Source organism: Patagioenas fasciata, chromosome 8, assembly GCF_037038585.1.
Source record: "Patagioenas fasciata isolate bPatFas1 chromosome 8, bPatFas1.hap1, whole genome shotgun sequence".
In the NCBI taxonomy this organism is placed as follows: domain Eukaryota; kingdom Metazoa; phylum Chordata; class Aves; order Columbiformes; family Columbidae; genus Patagioenas; species Patagioenas fasciata.
In genome coordinates, this window is record NC_092527.1 from 20,858,391 (window position 1) to 20,877,758 (window position 19,368).

Consider the following 19,368-nt stretch of genomic DNA (forward strand, 5'->3'; position numbering starts at 1 on the left):
GCGGAGATATACAAGATCACGTTGAAAGTGAAAAGAAGGACAGGGGGGTGGGGGAATGAGGGGGATGACTCCATCAGCCCTAAGCCACAGAATGACATTTTTATGTGCAAAACAGTCAAGAAGACAAATAAGCAACAGAACTTTCTCATTAGCATTTACTGGATAAAACTGACGAGATCCATAGCCAAAAACCGTTAAAAATACAAATCCCAGATGGGCAGATTACAGTCCAGAATTGGAAACCTCACGCTTAACTGACAAACTGCAGCAACGATTACTACACAAATTCCGTTAGAACCATCATAGTAACATTTCAAGAATGGTGCTTTTAAAAATCAATTTAATCCAATACAAAAAGGTTAGTTTTATCACAGGAGGGTGTCCAAATCACCCCCAGCATCTCTGCCATCTACAGCAAGAGCCATAGCACAGAGTCAAGTCTCAGCTCAATTTGACTTCTGAAAATTGTTCAACACTATATCACAAACAGCTCATATATGTAAGTCCAAATATTTAATGGATCAAACTATCTTTTTGCTGCTGTATATACATTTCCCTTCAAAATGAAAGAAGTATATTATTTGGTCAACTGCACAAACACATCCTGACACCGTGACTTCTGTTCCCATGATTAAGACATTTCAGGAAAGCAAGAACGAGTTTCTTCTATAAGGCAGACCTTAAAATACATCAAAAGATCAAAAACTAATACTCATTTTTCATTTTGCACACAAGCCCTGTAGATTTCCAGAATACAATACTAAGTCACCTTGTGGATTCAGAGTGGATGTGGTTTTCTGTGGTTTGTGGGGGTTTTTGTTTGGTTGGTTTCGGTGGTTCTTCGTTGTCGTTTGTTGGGTTTGGGGTTTTGTTGTTGTTTTTTTTTTTTTCGGGGGGGTTAAGTATCAGTAATTTTAAACCTGTTAAGGCTTACAGTTCCCCTTCTGGTCAGCTGAAGTACTAAAAAAAACATTTCTGACAAACACATCTGATCATGCTTTTCTACATGCACTCTCTGCACGTGTACAGAGCTTAAAAAATTTCAAAAACAAAACAAAAAAAAACCAACTGTTGTTAAAGAATCTGAGCACCTAACACCAGAGGGACCCCACAGACTCAGCTCAACTCCTGCTGTTTCAATATTAGACTGAATTTAAAAGTATTTTATCTTTATGTTATTATTTTTAAAGTTAAAACCTTTAAATCATAAAGTATTCGACTATTATCACAACTCCTGGTGACACCTCCACAAGATTTTGCTAGGCATAAGAAAGCCCCACAAAAAGAAATCTGGTGAGGCTTTATAACGCTAAGCAAGAACCGATCAGACAACTAAACACAGAAGATGCAAGATGTGTGTGTCAGGTTCAAGAGCCCTAACCCGCTAAGCGTTTAAATCAGTCAGAGCATGCCAGAAATCCCACAGCTATGTCCCAGCCTTCCTTATGGTAATTGATCATTTCTTCCTGTTGGCAAAAAACTTCTACCAGCAGCAAAACCTTGTACTGCTGTATAAAGTGGTCATGATTTAAACACAGAAAGGCTTTCTTTGAGATGCTCTAGTTCCCAACGCCCCTTTCCTTCAAAGCTAAGGCAATGTTGAAACCAGCAAGCAGACACAGCGAATAGTAGGGGTTCTTATGTCAGCCTGCACAGCACACGCTAACCCATGCAGTATTTACTTGCCCAGAATTTCTAGAGACTGGTGGGGGAATGGTTTCTTTTTCTTGCCACACTCTCTCCAGATGAGATGTCTCCCCTGAGAAGCAGACCCCCCAGCCCTGTGCCACAACGGATGAGAACCTGAGACACAGGGGGAGCGAGTTCCACCTCCTTTGGCTGCCAGAGCAGATACTCAGATCACCTTGTCAGACAATCCAAATACACCTGTGTTTGGAATCTTCCACAGAACCATCCAGAAACATTCTCTCATCCCACAAAACATCAGTGTTTTCTTTAATCCTACCGCAACAAGAGCCAGCAGGGATCCTGTTACTCTTTATCACAACTTAATCAAAAGTGAGAAATTACAATTTAACCAAGTAATGTGGTCCTGGCATTAGCAGGGGAAACCTGGGGTGTACATGAAGATGGAGGCAAACTTGGATGGAGCTGATTGCTTCTAGCCCTCCTCACTTCATCTGCGGTTTGCTGGGGCGGCAAGAACACTTCCGGAAACAAAATGTCTGAAGGAATTCTCTCTTCAAAGCGGCATGAGATGTTAATAAGAAAAATAACCACCCTGTCATGTTATTCCTCCTTTCGTGCCTGGTAAACATGACTAAAGAATTTCAATATGCCCAAGTAAATTTTAATTGCCAAGCAGATATGCCCCTGTGTGATCATTCCTCAAAGGTCCTCTTGCAATTAGCAGAAAGAAGAAGAGCTGCACATCTGAATTGTTTTTTCTGCACTCCAAAGGTCAGCTGGCTGAAGAACAGATTTCCCTTCTTTCTTTACAAATTTGTCTTCCTTATGTCCTTAAAGCATCATAGCTACAACACTTAATACATTAGAGATCAGATCTCTAGAAAAACCACTCGAATCAAGTCTTCAGAACTTCAAGACAAGGCAAAGGTGGAAAGCTACAAGTTATATTTGGTAACCAAAAAGATCTTTGATAGGGAAGGGGAGGGAAATAAAGATGAAATCAAAATCTATTATTTGGTTTCATAACTCCAGGACAGAAACACCAGCACATTCCTCCATCACTAAACTCTAATTCTTAAGACACCAGTCACCTAAGTTCTGCCTCACAGTTCACATAAGATTTTATTGCAAACACCTACCATGTACCTACAGAAAACGTCTGCCGTAAGCAAATGTCAGAATCCCTCCAAATACAAGTAAAATCCAGATCAGAAAGGAAATATGTATTTTGCATTTAACTCTATTGCTTCTCCTATGCAATACCCATGAAAATCTTCTGCACAAGCTGTGCTGATGAAACTGGAGTATTCGATGTTATGTTGATGCCTTATGCCAGATGAGATCTATTTGTCTCCTCATAAGCTCTGCATCTCAAGAGCAAAATGTCGGTAAGCTCTTTTCTCAGCTCTCACCCACTCTAACACGATTGTGATCCCAAAACTGTAATACCAGCATCAGGGAGGCAATGCAGCATTCACAACTTGACAACCTTCTCTGGAAATTCAGTCAAGAAAATTCTTAATCCAAACACCCTTCCATTTCCCTCCCTAAAAAAAGAATTCATTTCAAAAAAAGAGCAGTCTGGGCAAGCAACCGACAGCTGTTAGAAATCATAAAATGAACAGCAGATTTTTGTAAAGCAAGACAGACAGTGCTACCAAACACTGTATTTCATGCCAGTGTTGGCCAAGGTTTCATGACAAATTGGGCAGCTTGCATTCAGAATAACTCTACAGCTGATGAAGCAGATCAGCTTCAGGCAAGTAATTTCCCCTGCACTGTTACTCCTCGCTCTCTCAGCCCATGCAGAAAGCGTGCTGCATAACAGGGATTGTGCATTCAGAGCACAGACTGCAAACAGCTCCCATCTCCTGAAAGGAAGGCTCAGTGCTACCAGTCATCCCCACTTCTGCCCCAAACAAGGTATTTTAAAAACCCAGAATTCAAAATCATTTCCAGTGGCCAATGACCAAAAAAAAAAAAAAAAAAGACAACAACAACCAAAAAAAAGCTACAAAGACCAACAGAGACCAGATATTTTTCTGAACGCAGGCAAGGGAACATAAACAGAAATCAAAAAGTCAGACTACATCACAGCTAAGCATCAATCTCTATCAAGAAGTACTGATACGTTTCCAAACACAGAAAGGAAGTCATACAACCACCATGCAACCTCTGTTATTTAATGTGCTGCTCTTTACCATTAGTATCCATCCTTAAGTATTACATGCAAAATTAATCTCTAGCCAGCTTTTTTCCTGTGTCTAAATCCCACAGCAGTATCACTTGGCCTCCAAATAAATGCACCGGCAAACACTGAACAGCTGCATTACTGAGCATATCAGAATGAGATCAAGCCAATTTTGTTGGGGCTGCTGGGAAAGTTATTGTCTGAAAATAATAGATCAAGGATAAGGCATTCTCACCTCTGTGTTAAAAAATAATTAATTAAACATCTGTCAGGAACCCAAAAAAGATACTGCCTCTTAACATCACCAATGGAAAAACCATTAGAGGTTTACAAATCTGTTAAAATAAGCTAGATAACTAAATGATTTTGTAAAATCTTACCTCCTATTTTTATCTCCTTTGGTTTTGTAAAAATCTCCCCAAATCTAACCCCAGGTCTATGGCTTTATGGAAGGTTACAGAGCCCACCTGGAGATGCCCCTCAATTGTAGGTTCTCGCACCACAGTTGAAAGGTCCAGCACACCAGCCCCCTACCAGCCTGAACAGCAGCTTCCAGAGCCGGCAGCCCCAGCCCTCCTCAAGCTCTCACCCCACAGCAATTACGTTTCCTCTCACTCAAAGTAAGGCATCTGCGTGATCATTTCTTGGTATCCTATGGCTGGAAAAAGTTCCTCCCTATCAAGAAATGAATTCTCTTCCATTTCCCCCTTATCACCTATGGAGAGAACAAAAAGGGAGAAACAAAACTGAATATCAAGGATGAAACGATCAGAGAGCTACAGAACATTTACAGAGGTGTAACTAATAATAAGCACATCTATCATTTTCAATGCACAAAAGTAATAACAAAAGCAGCACTGGAAAGCTGTGAGGCACTGATTAACTATAGTCCATTGCATGAACTTGCTTAGGCAAATGCTGTAATTTCTCCGAAGATCTCGCCAACACCACAGACTGAAGCAAAGTCAACCATCTTCTGAAAATGTCCACAGAAGTCTTGAAACACTTGCTGCTCGGGAAAAGTAACTCCCTGTCCTTGAGAAGGATAAGCAGCTCAGCTGACCCCATGCACTCCTGCTTTAAACACAATCAATTAGTCAATGAAAATTTTCAAAGGCATTTCAGGTCAAATGCAACCAACTTCTCTGTGTCAGACCACTTTCTCTTCAAGCCATGTGTGAAAGTTACATGCAGGTGTAAGTTACAAATATTTTCACCCGGTCCATCCAGCTCATTCCAGTAATTAAATTTACAACTGCATTTCCCTTTTTCTCCCATCTCAGCATTTACTGACCTAAATATGGGCTACTAAATGGAATTACACACAATATGCAGCACAAACTGTCAAAAGCTCAAAAGAATTACTAAATGATGCCCTATAAACTTCACAAAGGTATTAGATTCTCAGAAAAAGTCATCATTTCATTTGTACACCTATGGATCACATATTAACCCACCAGCAGAAGTATCTTAAATGTCAAATATTTACCTATAATTTTTACATCAGCAATCAGCGTTTCCTAAAAGTGTATAATTGGGGCATTCAAGCCATCATTGAGCTACTGAGTTAGCATCTAGCATGGATTAACAAGGATTCATGTTGGTACATTCTCCATGGGATGAGATAGATGCAAATTTATCAGCTAAGAATTCCAGTAGAGGGATATCAAAAAGCAAAGAAAAATACTAAAGAGCAAGTCTTGGGAATCACGATTTGTGATACACAAAATCAAGCAGATGTGAGCATATACTGAGAACAGTAAACCTGAAGTCCTGCAAAGACCAGAAACAAGACACAGACAGATTCCATAAGGTCACACAATACTCAATATTCACAGGTTCAGCAAACTTTTCTATACTTCAGGGAAGAATATTTGTTCTGTCACATACATTGACAAGATGCCAGTAAGAATGGCTTGGCTGTATGTAGGCATTGTTTTCATATTCATTTAATATTCATATCTAATCAAGAGTCCAGATGGTAACTTGGCTACACTGACTTTAAGGCTGCCTCATTTTTTCCATTCTTTAGTGCTGGCTGGGTGGGGAATGCTCAAAGCAGCATCTTTGGGGATCTCAGGCCTAATGAACAGAAAAGCTGCAATTAACTTTTTCCACTAGTACATCTGCAAAGAAATAAAAAAAAAAAAAAAGGAACCATACTCATTGGATTTTAAAACATTGGTGTTTTCAAATCTCTACCAATGAATTACTTGTGTTTACCAGTATTTCTGGATGACAAAGAATGATCATCGTCTGCTTAAATTTTTTGTCTCTCTGAACAGAGGAAGAAGCCAGAATTGGTAGCCCAGGTATTCACCTGCCCACTGTTTTAAGGAGTTGCCTCATAAGTGTTTTAACTTGGGAGGAAAAAGTACAGCTGGACACCTTCCTGTAAAGGCTCTCACTGCTTGCAGACAAATTCTGGGTAACATTTCTTTTATCACACTACCTATTTATATTTTTTGTAAAAAATGCAGACTTTTTCTATATTGTTTTGGGTCTCTGACCTCCTTTTTTTTCTTTCTTCTCAAGTCTGTTCTCCCTCACAGCACCCACAGTATCCAGTTTTTCTTCCTCAAAGAGACGGGATTTCTTCTGAGGACAGATTTTTTTTTTTTCCTTCCTCCTTCCATCTTACCAATTTGTCCTTTCCCCTTCTTCCATACGCAAATCTTTATCCCATCTGAAAAAGTAGCCTGCAAGCTCTACTATAAGTCTCACAGCCACCAACTAAACCTAGCGGACAAAAGAAAGGCATAAAAGTCACTGAGACATCAAGAAATAACACTCAGGTCCCTCTACTTGCAGCAGCCAAATGAGGATGTTAAGAATTTGCCTGAAGACATTACTCCTGCAACCTTTTCAGGTTTCCCTCTTTTATGGAAAGAGATCGTCTTAACATTTTTTCAGCGCTAACCACACACCAATAGAGATTTAGGTAAATACAGAAAAATTGGCACACAGATTTTCCAGTTGTGTACATCTTAAACATGTTCAGCCTTCTCCTAATAGATACTGTTAAATATTAACATTTTCTCCTTTCTTAGGTTTTTGTTGCAGCAATCTAGAAAAACTAATAATGATTTGTAACAGCAACAATATTTTTCTAGGCCTAATATTTTAGCTACTTGATACATATTTGCTTTGAATTTTATGTTTGGAGGTCTTCAAGGTTGTCACTAAGCATGAGAAGGGACAAAATATAAAGATAATACAGATAAAGTACAACAAAACAAAGTTGAAAAAATAACTTCTAGCCATGACACTAGTTTAAATTACTCTTATAACTGCTTTACAGTCTTAGGTGACAGAAAAAAGCTTTTGGTTTACAAAGACCAATGAAATCTTAAAGACATTTTTGCACTTTCAGAACTAAAGAATAAATTTGTTTTGACTCTTTGGAAAGTTTACTTAAAGATATTTAAAAACCCACACAAATTAATTATAGATATTAATTATAGATATTTTAAATAGCCAAACAGTTACTCCAAAAGTTCATTAAAGTATGTAAAACATCTTTTGAAGCTGTACAATCCTTTACCAACTCTTGATAGTAACTGCCATCATTGAATTTATATTGGCTTAAAAATGAACTTTACCACAGTTATTACACAAATGCTGCAGAACAAATGTTGATTGGAGTATGTGCTACTTCAGAGAGGAATAAAAGGGCCTGGTCACAAGTCAACATCCGAGTTTTACTTCCACAACTCATATATAGACTATTTTTATTTGGGGTATATTATATTTGAAAACAGCTGTTCCTAGGTCAGATCAGTTCACCTCTTTTGTCACTTCTTCTTTTCTCACTAAAGCCACAAGAATTGTAGACTGTACAAAAGGTGCTATTTTTCTGTATATAGGTTATGCTATGGCACTGTTGCTGTTCCTCAAAATGAACTGGAACTCCAAAGTTGCAAACTTGCATATTAAATCACATTTAACTGACAGCTCCCCAAACACACAGATTGTGCCACTATATTAGGACCAGAAGCAACATCAAACCAGAGCAAGAGGAGCATGGAACTGACAACAGCCCAACACAATTCATTAAGCTATGAGGACACCTCCCTCTGTTGAACAAGCCTGCCTGCATTTTTGAAACTTCCCCTCACTTTCTGAACTCAGCAACTCACAAAAAACCTCTAATGGTCAAGTGAAGAGCCACGAAAACCCACCCTGCAAAAAGCAGACCCAGAAAATGCAGGTACAGAAACTGAGTAATGTGCCTAGAGATGAAGATGCATCTTGAGAGTAACTAAGCTCCGATTTTAAATACTCATCAGGGCAGGAATTACATCTTGTCTTATATGTTTTAGCATGAAAAAATAAAATCTGGTCTCTGGCTCCTGGCCTTTAGCAGCAACACTACAGAAACTGCAGAATTTTTATTTTTTTTTCAGTTTCAGTAGAAAGATGAGACATTAAAACAGGGAAAGAATGTGCAAGACTTCTTGTGAGGGGAAGAGAAGTTTATCTAAAGGAAGAGGAGAGTAGATAACTGTAGTTAAAACTGGATTGGTCATTTAAAATCTCAGTAGTAAAAAAGCATATTTCCCTGAGAGCTGCTTTCTGTGGTTTGTCCAGTACCCATTTCCGAAGAGGAGGTACACACAGTCAGTTATCTTGGAAAGGCACAGGAAAATGCAAATGAAGAGACAAATGCGTGAGAGTCTTTCAACTTATCATCCTTCCAAAAGACAGAGGTATCACTGCATTGTGAAACCACATTTTGTTTAGCAGAAACCTCTAGACAGCTTCTGAACTCTACAGCCCAGGTCTGAAGCAGCGCATTTAATTGTGCCAATCAGTCTTGATAAATGGCTGTCTCTAGAGCTTCTCTGGGGTGTCTTCAGCCCTAATGAATCAATGTCCCCTTTGCACCTTGTATTACAGCCCAGTAAGTCCCTTCCCGAACTTGAGCTTTTGCTTCTGCTATATGGCATTAAGGAGCCATGCAATACTTTGCTCAACAGTTACTGTTTGGGGGTTTTAATGTTACTAGTCAACTTGTATATATTGTAACAGATATATCTGGGCTAAAACAGATTTTTCACATGTTGTACTAAACTAAAAAACCACAATAAACAAGATGTATTACACCTGCACATCTCAGAAGCATAAGCTGATTACATAATCTCCCTCTTAATACCAGAAGTACAAATAAAATAGGAAAAAAAAAAAAAAACACCACCACCAGTTGTAACTTCATAATACACAGCAACGGTCAGTAACCAAACAGCAGCAAATCACAGTCTTCATTTCCAGCTTCACCAGGCTCAAGGAGTAGACACGCTTTGGATGACACCAACATTCTTCTCCAAAAAGAACAGGAGTCTGAAGGGCACAGTATGAATTTGAAAGAGACTACATGTTACTCCTGGTGTTTTCTGCAATTACTCCTTGAGCAAGAGTTAACTTTAATTTATTAAGTAGCCCCTGGCAATCCTGAGGAAGAAGTGTTGCCCTCTAAGCCATTTATGCTTTGTCCAAATAAACTGATGAAAACCAGTCACTGTCATTTTACCAGCATAGAGGCTGCTCAGACTTGGATCAGGTTGTCTCTGTAAACCTCAGGCTGTCTATTCTCTGACAATGATTCCCTCTCTATGGCTTGTATTTTTGAGGCACTGTGCCCAGAGCTTAACATTGTGGGCACTCCTAACACTTTGGAAGAACATAAACTGTCTGGGGCTGGATAACAATAACATTTTCTAGGAGATCGCTGCCTGCATCAATTCTTAGTTAAATCTGAGGGGGTTTTGCAATATAGCATGCAATGGTTCAAGCTTACAGTAAAGAAACAAACAAACAAACAAGCTTTCTCACTAGCTGCCTACTGAAAATAGTTTCAACACAACTCATCAGCATGCTTCCAGCAGAAGCCGGTGAGAATGAATAAATACAAACCAAGCAAAAATATTGTGAACATACTATTTAGCAATCCTACAGTACTTATGGCAACTTCTTAAGTGTTCAGTAAACATTCATGCTTCAGAAGCTGTGAAATAGAAAGGACTAAGGGTAGGAAAGAACTTAGAAGCTTTCAAGAAGAAACAAAGCCACAGTGGGTTTCAAGAGATAATGATCACACTCCAACATTTACTCTAACACCTCTGTCACAAGAATCCTTATGTGAAGATAACTGATAACAAAACATTTGCAGAAACATTAGACTTATTTCAATTACCAATGAAAAATACAACTGTTTTAAAAAGTGAGAAGGAAATGGGAGAATTATAATGGCATTTTTAACAGTTTCTAAGAAAGAAAACACTGTCCGAAAAGTGGAGAAAAGGCAAGTGGGTGCATCCATTGGTAGAAAGGTAACAAACTGGTGGAATGTAATTTGATATGGAAGAAAGTGAGTTACAGCCACAAAGCAACTCAGGGAACCGAATGGTTCCGAATACACTGCAAGGACATGGCTCTTCAAAACATCCACATGAGCACCAGCACTGAATCCCCAGCCTGCTCAGTACAGCTCAAAGCATCTAATCGATGTACATAGGCAACAGCCAAATATCAGTCAGCAGCATTACCTTGTTCAAAATTAAATGAAGGGTAAAAAACAAGCAACCAAGGCAGTCTAATGTGTGAACAAGTAATTTCTGAAATATATGCTCAAAATTATTAAAGGATTCTTGGTATTCACAAAATAGCCATGCTCTGTATGTCTTTTCCAGTTTCCTTTGGAATTTCAGTACAACTGAATCAGTGGAGATTGAGAGCAGTTTCAAAATCTAGGGGCGTCCATAAAGTGGATGCAATGCATTCCTCCTTCACATCAGCAATTGTACACTTAAAAGAGAAAATTCCTTTCTAGAAAGTACTACAAGAGGACTATAAGTGGACTTTACCACAGCAAAAATTAAATGAGGGAAAACCAGTCAGTTACAATCCTATTTTTCTGATGTAACTATTCAAGATAACCGATTTTATAGAGAATTCCATTCCAAGGATCACATTAGAGACACTCAGACATTTTTCTCCACTTTCCATCATCTTTCTAGCAAGCTGATGGGGTGACTGACAAACAAGTGAATACCTCAACTTTTTGGTGACCCTCTGTAGTGAATACTGTGTATATTTGCAATGAGCTACTCCAAGCCTTATTGTTAAATTTGCAGTAAGCATGATCATAATATTAAAAACACCCAAGAACAAAATAAAAATTTGCAAAAAGTAAGAAAGTCATAACTGGGGTGTGTGCAGGTAGTTTATTTCTTTCTTTGCTTGTTGAAGAGGACTCCCCAGCCAACAGCACTTCCAGCACTCAGGAGGATTTTCTTTGAGCTAATTAATGAAGAATTGGACTCTCACTAGGACAAACTCAAAACAATTGAAAAAGCTAGAAATCCCTTCTATTACACAATTTGTCTGGCTGATTCCAAATCAAAACACAGGCTGAGATCCAAACTGGAGGAAAAGGTTAACAGAATATAGTTCCTCTTGTTTGCCCTTAGCATTTAACACCAGAGAACGCAGTGTCTAACCTCATTTTTTGTTTGCAGAGGCAACTACATCATGGGCTGCTGCAAAATGGTAAAATGTGGAAATACAACACACAGCTCAATTCAGAACGAACACATTTCAGAAGACTCAGGGCAACTGACAACCTCAGGACCCGCTATGTTCTCAATAAAAACTGTTTTTTCTGACTACAAAAACACTTTCAAAAAGAGCTGTTAAAAATAATTACATTGGTATAGGAGTTCTGAAATTCAAGGAAATCCCAGATGATGACAGATCCCTCACCAGACCAGACTTACTGGCAACACACTGTGTACAGTAAAGCACCTGCAAGTGTTCCATGTTGGTAATACCATACATGACTTAATAGAGTGGATAAATAATTGTTTAGGCAGCAAACCCATGTTCACATACTTCTCAAAATAACTCTGACCAGAGCCTGGGAATTGCCAGCAAATGCCTTTAAAGCAGGCAACAATATCCTTTAAAAATATCTCTCATTAGAGTAAAACTTCTGTACAAAGGAACTAAGTCTCTCTACAGATGAAAGCTAAAAAGTATGAAGCAAGTACAAGCAACACAACCCTTGCCAGTGCAGGTCTGCAGAACCCAGAAAAGCAACATCTCAATATGGTTAAAATAATTACAATTACCACAACAATAATGTTAGCTATTGTGTTTCTCATGTCAGGAAAGAGACTGAGGATTACAAATACGCATAAACTACTGAAATGATTTTTCATTTTAATGCAACTAGTGGATGACAGCAAACAGAGCAATTGCTGCTTGCTTTTAATGCGGTCAAGAGTGCTCAAGGAACTAGGCGAAGACCCAGAAAAACACACAATCTTATGCTGAACCAGAGGAGAATAGTCAGCAATAAGCATCTCAAAGTTGAAGAGAAACAATCACCTTTTCAACCATCAGTCTGACCTGTAGATCCGTACAAATCAGTTTCATACACCTCTGCCAAGCTAAACATGTCTTACTTCGCACAGAACTATGTTTTCAAAACTTCAGCTCCTTTCCAGCAAGTTAATATATCCAACAACACTTACAGCAAAGTTTATAAGCTTTTCCCTGTGCCCAACACTTATTCCTATATCTCAGGATTCACAGTTTTAATAAACACACCAACAATGTTCCCCTTCTTTACACCAGCAGAGTGTTCTATACTGAAACCAATGGGTCCCAGAAGCAGGATCCAAGAGAGCTACCCACCCTGGATACACATTCAGCATCTCTTTGTTGTTTTGGGTTGGTTTGTTTTGTTTCGTTCTAAAGTTTTCATCCTAGCCTCAACTCTAATCTTGACTATTCAAGAGACACAGGCAGTTACATATCTGGGACTAGAAAAAGTTCTCAAATTTATTAAGAATTTAAAACTTAGGCTGCTCTGGAAAGCCTACAGTCGATGCAAAATGTACTTTCTGGTCCTAATCCAATAACAAGTGAGCATTTGTCCATGGCATAACACAGCCAGATTTCAGCACAGTTCAACATAAAATGTATTATCCACTCATGTAAGGCAAACATTCAGAAGAAAACGAAGTTTTGCAGTTCCAGATACAGAGAGATTAATGAGGTAGCTGATGGTCATGAAGGTGAGCAATAACAGGAAAAGTACTGACAATGGACTGAAAGAGAAGAAAGGAGATATAAAGAAGAGCAGAAAGGGTTGTGTAATTTCTGTAACTGTATGTCTGGCTCTGCTTGGTGTAATCCTGAATTCTAGGGTCAAGATGCCTCAGGATAAAAAAGAAATTATGTTTCACTTAACAACAACAAACAAACAAAAAACATCACACCAAGCAAAGAGTTAGTAGCTATATGATAATTTCAAGTAATTTTAACTGCTAATGTTATCTGTTTTCTCGTCATTAAAAAGAAATTACTATCAAAAGAAAGGAAATATAACAACTCTTGAAGAAGACACACTGTGGTTTGTTCGTTTCTTTGTGACAGTCTTCAGGCCTTCTTGCTCTACTATTGCAAAATAAAGTTTACTAGGAAAAAAATAAAGAAATAGACAAAGAACATAGACTGTTCTATACAATGATGGCTTACATGCCTTACCAGGAGTAGTGTTATAGCAGTTACAAAAACCTCTATGAAAACCTAGTGTATTTCAATGGATTCAAGTGGGAACCTCTATTTAGTTATTCCCAGCCAAGTCTGTAGTTTGTTTATAGAAAACTGTTTTCACATTTCCAAGAGACAGTCCACCAAACCTACTCAGAAAAGCAGTACTCACTCAAAAGACAGCTTTGTCTCAAGATCCACAGTCAATATTCGCTTTCAGTGTTTGATCAAAAACTATCCTGACAATGATCCTACACCTGACTTCTCTTTGCAGCTTTGACATTGCTTCTACAGATCTCCTGACTCACAAGCCCTCCCTGCCCCACACCTCCCAAGAGTCCAATGAGCATCTCCATGAAACCGGGTGACCTCACCTTTCATTTTGACAGTGGGAGAATTGGGTCCAGCCGATTGCTTCCTCCATCCTCTCCAGTTCTGGCAAAGGCTCTCTGCCTCAGAGATGAAGGAACAAAGAGAGTCTTCCTCAAAGCGATCCGAGTCTTCAAATGAAAACCTCTCCCCGTCCTCCCACTCTGCGAACATGAGTTCCATCACATCCGACAGGCGACGTGAGGGGAAAAGAAGAAAGACAGGAGCAGCACCGCTCGCTTTTAACAGGTGGACAGACTCGAGGGCTTCTGCAATACTTAAAATCTCAACTGTGATTTGATCCCCATACTACAGTATCAGGAAAAACAGAGCCAGTGCTGTCTGAAGTGGGAGAAGCAGGAAATCAACTAAGGGGAAGCCCGTAAAAATCCCAGGAGGGGGAAAAAAGAAAAAAAAAGTTCTTTAAAAAGTTAAAAAAATGCTCATGTCCACAAACTACTGGAGGCGGCGGGGGCTGGCTGGTCTGGGGGAGCCGCCCCAGGCGGGACAGGTGCCCGGCGGCCTGCCGAGGGTTGGGGCTCCCGCCGCCAGCGGCCCGGCGGGGTGAGGGCAGCGGCCGGTCTGCTCTGCGGGGCTCCCGCGGGCTCTGCGCAGCCCGGCGCTCCCTGAGGTTGTGCTTTGCTCACTCTCGGTGCAGGAACCGGAGGGAGGGCGGGGAGGGGGTGGGGGGACGGGACAACTTCCCTCCCGCTCGCGGAGGCTCAAAAACGGCCCGGCGGGGGCAGCGTGACCTCCCGGCAGCTCGTCACCGGCGGGCGGCGGGCAGCGGCTCCGGCCTCATGGGGGCGCGGGCGGCGGGGAGAGCCCGGCGCTGGTCGCCGGCGGGTAGGGATGGCGGGGGGGGTAGTGCAGCCGGTCGCCGCCGCCGCTCCCGTCGCGGTTGGAGCCTGCGGCTCTAGGTGCCCATGGCCAGCGGGGCCCCGCGCGCGGACGCCGCCCCGTGCCCGGCCCAGTGGCGGTTCGCTGTCCTGGCGCGACGACGGCGGCGGGAGCGGCGGCGGCGGGTCCCTGCCCGGCCCGGGCACCAAGATGGCTCCGCGCTTCCCAGCTTCACCTGCGATACCCCCCCGCCAGCTGAGCCCTACTTCCGCCTCGGCGCTTCCGGCTTCCGCCGCCGGGCTCCGGTGGCCGCGCAGGGCCTGCTGGGACAGCCGGGGTTCGGCGGGCTGAGCGGCCCGGCGTGTGGGCCTGGGCAGGGCCGCAACTCCCGGGGGGATCGGGCCGATACGGGACTCGGCCCTCCCGGGTGGGCGAGCGGAAAAAGGGGTGCCCGGTAGTGGGGAGGTTCGCTGTGAAGGCGGAGTCCCGAGGAAGGGTCGCGGTGCTCGGCGGGACCTAGCTGCCGCTTCTCAACGGGTGGGTGCACCCGTGGCCAGGCCGGGGCTTCGGGGCCCTTCCGCTCGGAGGGGCCGTAAGGAAACAAAGGGTGGTTGTGCCGGCTCGTACCACCAGGGGCAGCGGGAGAGCGCGGGTTGTGCCGGGCTGCGGAGCTTCGGCAGCGGCAGCAGAACGAACCGCGAGTGTGTGGAGTGAGGGGGAAATAACAGCTGTGACCAACCGATGGGAGACGAAAGAAGTACTAAACTGCCCAGAAATATTTGTTTTTAAAAATAAACAATCGAACACCCACATTTTAGGAAAGAAGACAAAGGGAAGAACACAAAGGAACTAAAACACAAGTAAGCCATGTTCAGCAATACCAGTCACACCGCAGTGGTGCTTTTCCTCAGGCCGAGAAGGCCCCAGTCTCTCCAACAGAGGCTGGAGGGCAGGAGTCAGAGGGCTCAGCAGCTCCCGAATTAAAACAAAGTAGTTCACACACCAGTTACGTGAAGGGTTGCACGGGTTAGGTAAGGTTTCCATATCCTACCTGCTCTGAAAGCAGGCTTTATTTTCTGTTTGAGCCTTTTCTGTAACTCTGTTTCAGAGATCTAATTCATTGTTTCTTGGGAAAGTAGATCAGAAAAATATCAAGTGGTAAGTTCTCTGTAAGCTGAGTGTCAGCTGAACAACCATAGGCTGGACAATGGGTGAAAAAGAATGAAGTACTAGGAAATTAAGAAATGGTAGTCCTAGAGATGAAAGGGACTGAACTGCTCTGTCTGGAAGCACTCACCATCTCCCTCAATTCAATCCCCCCTACAGTCCTTGATCAACAAAAATTTCTGCATTAATTTTTGGGGCCTCATTGCAGGTCTTGAGAGACACCCTTGGACCTCAGTGGAAACTTCTTACGTGGCTTGTCCTTACCTGTGTGATGCTCACTGGTTTAAGGTCTTGAACACAGAAAGATGCGTTAATGAAATGTCCATCAACTGTAAGAGGAATGTTTACTCAAGTAAATGTCAGATCCTTCAGTGCCTCATAGTGTAACAAAACTTCTGGGAAGGGTCCGCATCCCAGGTAGAGGAAGGTGGGGGGTTTCCTACCACTAAAGAAAAAGGGAGAATCGGCAGCCTACCAGTCCTCAAATGTTTGTGCCAGAATTCATCTAATATAATGTGTTGCTTGGCCAAAGCTGCTGTTCTAAAAGCACTTACACAATTACTTTCAGGGAGCCTCTTGAGGAGATATCTGAGGTAATAGGTATATGAGGAAAGTATTCACTTAATGTCTTTTTGCATAAATCATTTTTAGCTGAATAAACTCTCAGGACATTAATAGACTTGCTGTGCTTTTTTTTTTTCCTTCACAAAAATGTTTGTCATCAGGCTCTATGTGTACGTTTTCATTTCACTGGAAGAGCTCATTTATACTTTTGCATATACATATGGCAAGGCTTGACATCTGAAGGGTGATATTATCCTTAATAGTCTGTTACACAATAATGTATTTATCAAAACCTATTAAATCAATTTCAGGATCTGTGAAATTCGGAGTCTCTTCCTTGGTGAAAATAAAAGACCTGTTTTTCAGCTAGCGAGAAATACTATTAATTAACAATACTTGTTGTAATTACCCTGTGAGCTAATGACACACAGTCAGGCAATTAGGTAATTACTGTGCTCAGTCCCTTTCTACTGTGTGCAGGGGCAGGCAGAGAGTGATGTGTAGCAGAGCCTGGGGATTTAGAGCATCAGGTAGAGTAAAATCCTTTGCCCTTAGTTCCACAAAGTGAAAATGTTCAGACCTTGGGTTCCACAAAGGCGACAGTGACAGGACACTACATATCCTCAAAACTGCCCCAGCAGAATGTCAGTGCTGAGCTGGTGCAAAGTGACTCCACTGATGCAAAGCTCTCCACAAATGTCTGAAGGAGAAGCTTTATCAGTGTAACTCTAGCTGGTACCACACTGTTCTCCACACTCAGTACTTCGTGGTCTAGCCCATGGGATCTCTTCCTTTTTTTCTGTTGTCAGAGATCTGAGAATATAGTTTCTGGGCTTTTTTAAGGTAGATTCAGTCCTGGTACCCTCTTACGTATTAATTCGCCACACTTGGGGTTTTGTTAACCATCTACCAAATGACTTCAGACTCAAAATGCAATGTAACACTTAACCATTACAAACAACAGTTTTGACCTGATCAACCCAAATCTGGTCTGAAGTCATAGCCAAGGTCAAAATGACAGTCAGTCACAGTGCAGCATGCAAACTTGATTATTGTCTTCATCCTTCTGATGAAGAATAGTTTCCCTTGGACACAGGCCACCACAGTATTACCAGCCAGAGATATGGAGCTGTTTGGTTTCAGGAGGAGAAAATTTCTGTGCATAGGCCAATATGAGAATTTTAGGAAGTTTACAACAAAATCTCTGCTCTGGTGCTCATGTGGACACCTCAGCGACCTGAACCAATGCACAGTACAGGTTCTTACCCGGACCAGCAATTTGGAATGGTTCTGGTTTATCTTGATTTGTTTTGGGGAAAAGTGTTTAGAAGTGTTTCCTGGTGAGGAAAAAGTATTTAGAAGATTCCAGGAGGCTAGAATAATAAAAAAATACAACTGAAATTTTGAAGTGTACTTTGATAGGGGGAAAAAGGTGAAGAAAGAGCAAAATAAGAAACTAAACACATTCTGTCCTAGGAGTGAAAAGACAACTACAGGTGAGATTCAGTACCCTGACCTAGATGTTGTGGTATTTGAAATGGCATAAATGGGCAGGGAGGCGTGGTGATGGCGTACGCCTGGTGCTGCTCACTGATATCTTTGGTCAACATTACATAAACACAGCACTATCAGCTTTTACCAGAACCCAGTAGAGAATACGTATTACATTGAGAAAAGGTAGAGACAAGGAACAATAGAGAGATTTACTGATGTGACATGCTTCAAATTATCAGGGGGCTTCAGCACATTATGTTTGACTGCATTAAATTGGACCAATCCTCATTCCCATTCCTTCTCCTTTCAGTTTTGGGATACCACAAACTGTGGAAATTTTGAAAGGAATCTTGCTTTCATTTTCTCAAGTACGACAGGCTGAAAGCATGGAAGAGGTAATGAAAGTAATGAGGCAAACAAAGGACGGTGAGCATTTGCACTTCTATGTTAAAATGCATTTCAGGAGACTTGACAAATGTGTCTTCTGGCTTGTTCATACCAGAGTTGCATGTGTTGTTCCCCTGGCCAACATGAGGGAGTGCAGGTGTGATGACGTGCTGCTTCTTGTCCTCAGGGCTCTGGCTTGGAAAGGCACAGGAGTTCATAAACACTCATCCATTTTTTTCCAGCCAACTTATTACATGAGACAGCCATGTATTTTTCCTTGTGGATCTCCCAACAGACAAAAGCTGTAGTCACTGCTGAGGAGACCATGAGAAAGAGTATCTGACAAATTCAGTAGTCCTCTGCTAGGAAAAAACAAATTAAATAAGAAATCCTGCAGAGATTATAAGGTTGCCACTAAGATGGTTTCTCCCTTCCTGTGATGTACCTTTTTTGTTTTTTCCTTTCTCTTGTTTCAGAAGAAGGAAACCGCTGTTCAAAATTCCTCTTCCTCCACTATACACAATTTTCAGAATGCAGCATTTCATATGAAAGAGAAGAGTGCACACACACAGCCTGAAGCAGAATTGCAATATTTACTTTCATTTCCTGTCTTAAGCTCTCACTGGGGACTAAAAATCAAAGCAAATCTGTGTTGCACACCAGAAGTGTCTGCTTTTCACCGGTGAGCTGTGGTACTCTACAAGTCATATCCAGCGTGGTTTTATTTCTGATTACATGGAAAGTAAAAAACATCCCTGCTATGGCTTGGATCTGACAGAGACTCACTAACAGAGTAAAGGACTCTAGAGATTTTATCACTGCTGATGCAGCGGGACCCAGCTGTTCAGCTCCATTCTGACTCTGCGAAGATTTAATTATCTTTTCACATGCAATAATGCACTCAGAAATGACAAGCAAAGGCAAATTTTTAAAGCACACATATGGCTTTGTGTCTAAGTAAGACATTGGATGTGCAGAAGAGTAGTTTCTCGTGTTCTGTCAGTATGACACCATGGCAAACTGCAGATAATTCTTGTATCTTAAGTTCCTGTTCCTCCTAGATCACAGTTTGATTATAAACTGATCACTGTTAATAGATATTATACCTCTCCAAAGAAGTCACACCCACTGTTATTTATTTCAAAACA

General features: G+C 41.5%; 1 protein-coding gene across 2 annotated transcripts in view; it reads right to left on the minus strand.

Annotated features, from left to right (window-relative positions):
- Positions 1-14,852, minus strand: part of ZSWIM8 (zinc finger SWIM-type containing 8) — a 59,597-nt gene extending 44,745 nt beyond the window's left edge. The window contains exon 1 of one of the 2 annotated variants that reach the window (XM_071811823.1): positions 13,774-14,852. In XM_071811823.1, coding sequence (XP_071667924.1) covers positions 13,774-13,951 — 178 coding nt within the window. In that variant the 5' untranslated portion in view covers positions 13,952-14,852. The remainder of the gene's footprint in view (positions 1-13,773) is intronic. The other variant, XM_065843582.2, reaches the window with a different exon arrangement.
- Between the last annotated feature and the right edge of the window lie 4,516 nt (positions 14,853-19,368).